At 47.6% G+C, this 5146-nt stretch overlaps 1 protein-coding gene across 1 annotated transcript; it reads left to right on the plus strand.

Annotated features, from left to right (window-relative positions):
• The first annotated feature begins 2065 nt into the window (after positions 1–2065).
• LOC101985657 (60S ribosomal protein L35a) lies at positions 2066–5146 on the plus strand. The gene is made up of 4 exons (XM_026783589.1): positions 2066–2107; positions 2297–2449; positions 3108–3252; positions 5079–5146. Exons 1-4 carry the CDS (start codon positions 2097–2099, stop codon positions 5100–5102), a joined length of 333 nt encoding a protein of 110 aa, XP_026639390.1. The 5' UTR covers positions 2066–2096; the 3' UTR covers positions 5103–5146.

The raw sequence follows: 5146 nt of genomic DNA on the forward strand, positions 1-5146 counted from the left end.
TCTCCCTCCCTCTCCTCTTTTCCTTCTATAACCTACTAAATAAATATCCAACCTCACTCTGTAATGGCACACCTATCTGTCTCTGTCTCTCACCCGCCAGTGTGGCTCCCTCCTAGGGGAACTGTAGCGTTTTATCTAAAGCATAACATTGGGATTAAAGGTGTGTGCCTCTCCCATCTTTCTCTTTTTTTTCTGTCTGCTTGTTGTCTTGGGTTTTTTTGTGGGGGGCAGGAGTGAGATGGAGGGTTTTACTCTGTAGCCTAGGATATCATTGTACAGATTATGTACCTCTGGCCTGAAACACAAAGCGATCTTCATACTTCAGCCTTCCAAGTGCAGGAATTACAGACACAAGAGCCTGTGTGCTCAGTTTGCTCCTCCATGTGGGCTGCAAGAGGGAGAAGTGTTTACTGCAGTGCCCTCAAGCCTACACCGGTCTCCATAGTGGCAGTCATACAGTGAATTACTTGCTGAATTAATGAATAATCAGCCCCCAACTAATGCACAGTCGTTAGGAAATGTGAATCTGAGTCTACTAAATTCATCCTCACCTGACAAGTCAAGCAAAGAACGGAAGAGTGAAAATATCTCTCATTTTGTCCGCTTCCTCTCCACCCTTTTAAGAAGGGGTCTCACATAGCTCAGGCCGCCTTGCAGTCCCGATGTAGCTGGCGATGGCTTTTGAACTTCTATTCTCCTGCTTGAGCATCCAGAATACTGGGATTACAAGCAAGCAACACACACGACCCGTGCTTTGCTGTAGTTTAAAATGGGACCTTGCTATCTAGCTCAGCCTGGCCTCGAATTTGTCACGGGATTCTCCTACCTGAGCCTCCCGAGTGAGTGCTGAGATCAACTGGCAAGGGTTACCATGCCCTGTTTGTCTCTTATATTTTTGGTTAAGCCTAGCCTTTAAGGGCAGAGCCATCTTCTCCAGCCCGCCCTGTTCGTTTCTTGAAAGATAAAGTTTAGATGGGAGATAAGAAAAGAGCAAAGAAAAGGGAGAGTTTCCCCCGCCTTCGTGCTCCAGATTTTTCTTTCCTCTATGATAGGATCCCAGTCTTCATTCTGGGAAGAGGGAAAAAACAAAAGCAAAAAAAAAAAAAACCCATTGCTTTTCCTCACCTTTCTAGCAGCCCGGCAGGAGGCGGGACCCAAACTAAGGCGTAGCTATGGCAACGCGCAAGCCTCCCCGCCCCCATTTTTGGTAGGACCTTTGCCTTTTTCTTAGTCGACTACAATTTTGCCTTTTTTTTTTTTGAAGTAATACGTGTTGCCGCTTACAAAGATGAAAGAACAGCAAAAGAGTGTAAGGTTCCTGAACGCGGCTTGTCCGAGTCGAGCTTCTCCCTGACCCCGGTTTTCCGGCGGAGCCCAAGCGGCCTAAGCGCGGCGAGGGGCGGGGCGAGCCTCCCACAAGGCCGCGCGGCGGGCCTTGCCTTCCTCTTTCGGCCATCTTGGCGCCTGTGGAGGTGAGGACAGTTCGTGCTGCTGCGCTTTGGGGTCCGGTTTTTGGGGTGGGTTCATCCGCATCTCTCACCGAGACACCCCTGCATCTCGGAGACCCTGCCCGCCATCGGTTTCTGGGGCTTCCAGGGAGAGGGAGGGCGGGATGGAGGGGATGAGGGGCTGATGGTGTTGGGGAGGAGAGTTGTCCGGTCCCGGTTGGTCCTCTGCGAGGAGTGAGCGGGTTCGCTTCTCCCGTCCTGGTTTACCGGGAGCTGGGGTCCTGGAGCTGCTCTCCTCGCTCAGCCGGGCCTTGGCGTGGGTGCCCTATGCGCTCGGCGGAGTTTTGCCTCTGGGTTCCGGGCGGAGTTTCTAGAAGTTAGGACTTCAGCGAGTCTTCCCCACAAGTGGCGTTTGCCCGCGTTTCGGAGTCGAAAGTTGTCATTCATTTTCAGAAGTCAACAGTATTTCGCCAGGCTCTGCTCCTGTAGATGCGTGGTCGAGTTAAGAGGTCCCAGTACTTGGAATGTTTCCGGGTTCATCCCGCGTGCTCGCGATCAGGAGGTGACAGGTGGGAACGCGCTCCGTGGCTCTAATGTGAGATCTTGTTTGCTTTCAGGCCTGCTGGGAACCGGACTCTAAAGGACAGTATGTCTGGAAGGTATGCGACTCAGTATAGTTGGGTTTTCCTTTTTTTTAAAAACCTTAAATTTAAAATAATTTGGGAGGGGAAGAAGATGTTGCTGTAGAGAGCTTGAGTCGGGGTTACTTAAAGCAAGTCGTGGCGGTTTGCTAAAGTTAAATGGAAAGACGCAACGTTTATTGACAATACTCTCCTTGTGTGTCCCAGGCTGTGGTGCAAGGCCACTTTTGCTGGCTATAAGCGAGGTCTCCGGAACCAGAGAGAGCACACGGCTCTCCTTAAAATTGAAGGCGTTTATGCCCGAGATGAAACTGAATTCTACTTGGGCAAGAGATGCGCTTATGTGTATAAAGCAAAGAAGTAAGTGTGCTTGATGACTTGATTTCCTACTGGAAAAGTAGACGCAGTAGTGAAAATTTGCTGCTGTTGTTGATTCTGCTTAGAGGCAGGGCATGAAGAACAGGAAGTTGGAGAGGCACCTTTTGGCCGGTCGTATTGGGTTTAGGCAGCATCGGCGCTAACGTGGTTAAAGACTACAGCTGTTAATACTTTTCGTTTTGCTCTGAATACTTTTACATGTATTTCGATTCATACTCGTCCCTCGGGCTATTTTGTGTGTTTTAAAATGGATAGTGCACGGGTTCTCTTGTCTCTCTTTTCCTACTTGGAAGTGAACAGAAGGCCTCAGTGGTGTGTGCCTTTAATCCCAGCACTTGGGAGGCAGAGTGGGGCTGCCTTTGAGTCTCAGGACTCCAGACCTCTGATAAACTGTGCATCTAAGGCTCCACTTGTTTCTTTTATCCCAATTAGGCTTTGTCCCGTGTCTTTCCAAGCTTTTCATGTATTTAGCACACGCAGTCTTTAGTGGTTATGATCTTAGGAAAATTGTTTGGTGTTTTTAATTTCTTATGGAATTGTGTGTGGAAATCTTGAAAGCCCGAGGCTCCTAGGGAATTAGTGAGCTTGTGTCAGATTGCATTGGCGCTGAGCTCTTGTGCTTCTTGTCTCCCATAACTAGCAAAACAGTGACACCTGGAGGCAAACCAAACAAAACCAGAGTGATCTGGGGGAAAGTAACTCGGGCCCATGGAAACAGTAGCATGGTCCGTGCCAAATTCCGAAGCAACCTTCCTGCAAAAGCCATTGGACACAGAATCCGTGTGGTGAGTACAGATAACAAAACAAATGTTTGGGTTTTTTTTCTTTGCCTTTTGATGCCTCAGAGTCAGTTTGAGGGGTGAACCTTATACCTACCACTAAAGATTTTTGTGAGTGTAAACCTTGTGTGAATGTCACTTAAGTGAAAAGTTATGGAGCATCTGGTTGTTGGTAGAGTAAAGCAAAGTGAAAGCGGGCGCTCGGATGAATTATGAGTCTCCGATTTTGCTAAAGCTAGCTGGCAGGGGGATGTTTTGGACGGGCTTAAGGTCGTGTCTTGGAGACAGGTCTCACTGTAGTTCTGGTTGGCCTGGCGCTTGTTATATAGACAAGGTTAATCTTTTTTATTTAATTTTGAGACAAGGTTTAACTGAGCAGGCTGGTCTTGAACTGCACCCTAGCCTAGGCAGGCCTTAAACTTAAAAGACTTCCTGCCTCAGCCTGCCTCCCAAGTCCATGGGATTGCAGGCCATTGCTATCAGGCTCCTCATACATGTTGGGGGCCAGTGGGAGGATGCTATATGGTTTACCATGTCTGTCATGTCAGTTTTGGCAAAATGTGTGGAAAGCATGCTCATTCTAGGTCTCAGGGCATGGGCTCTGGTTGTAGATTTAAGATATTTATTTAGCGAGGTGTGATAGTGCACACCTTTAATCCCAGAGGCAGAGAGAGGCAGACCGATCTCTGAGTAAGTTTCAGGACAACCAGGCCTGTTACACAGAGAAACCCTGTCTCCAAAACGAAAAAGAAAGCTGGGCCTTGGTCGTGCACGCCTTTAATCCCAGCACTCAGGAGGCAGAGGCAGAAGGATCTCTGAGTTCGAGACCAGCCTGGTCTACAGAGCCAGTTCTAGGACAGCTAGGGCTATTATGCAGAAAAACAAAAAGATTTTTGTCAATTGTTCCTTTTAGTTAGGGTCCATTTGTAGTACACTAACATGGTGGCAATGTTAGACTGAGTGCCAGCATACCTTACATTAATTCTTACATTTTTTTTTCTTTTTTGGTTTTTCGAGGCAGGGTTTCTGTAGCTTTGGTGCCTGTCCCGGAACTAGCTCTTGTAGACCAGGCTGGCCTCGAACTCCCAGAGATCCACCTGCCTCTGCCTCCTGAGTGCTGAGATTAAAGGCGTGCGCCACCACCGCCCGGCTTAATTCTTACATTTTCGGGCTATTATTTTACATTTATGTTTATGTGTGGGTATGCAGTATGTGAAGATCAAAGGATAATTGGGGGGTCAGCTCTTCAACATGGCAGTTCAAAAACATGGAGCTCACATGGCCAGGCTTGGTGTCAAGTGCCTCTGCCTACTGAACCATTTCACCATCCCTTGAGAATTGGGCTGGGGATGATAGCTCAGTTCAGAAGCCTGATTAACACCTTGTGCTTAAGTATGGGAGGGGCACTGGTCCTTGTGACTGGGGAGATGGCTTAGTAAAAGCTAAGAATGAAGTCCTAAGTTCTTTCCCCAGAAGACTCAAAATAGTCAGACACAGCAGTATGTCTGAAATGCCAGCACTGGGTCTGGCAGGAAGACCCAGTGTCTTCCTGTGTCAGTGAACTATGGGTTCTCTTTGAGAGCAGCCTATCTCAAAATGAGGTGAAAGGCCATTGAAGATGGATTTAGCACAGCTAGGTGAACATGTTGAGTGTTGGTGCCTACACATGTTTCCTAAATACCAGGTGCTGTTCAAACTAAACTTCCTTACTATCAGGATGTAGACCAAGTTCATTTTGGGGATGAGTAATAGGATAATGGGATATATTGATCCTTACTGTGTGTTCAGTGATGTACACAATATTCACCTAATGTTTTTGTTTTTTTCCCCAGATGCTGTACCCATCCCGGATTTAAACCAATGAAAAGTAAATAAATAAAAGTGGATTTGTGCTCTTGTA

Source organism: Microtus ochrogaster, chromosome 2 (genome assembly GCF_000317375.1).
Source record: "Microtus ochrogaster isolate Prairie Vole_2 chromosome 2, MicOch1.0, whole genome shotgun sequence".
NCBI classification, from domain to species: domain Eukaryota; kingdom Metazoa; phylum Chordata; class Mammalia; order Rodentia; family Cricetidae; genus Microtus; species Microtus ochrogaster.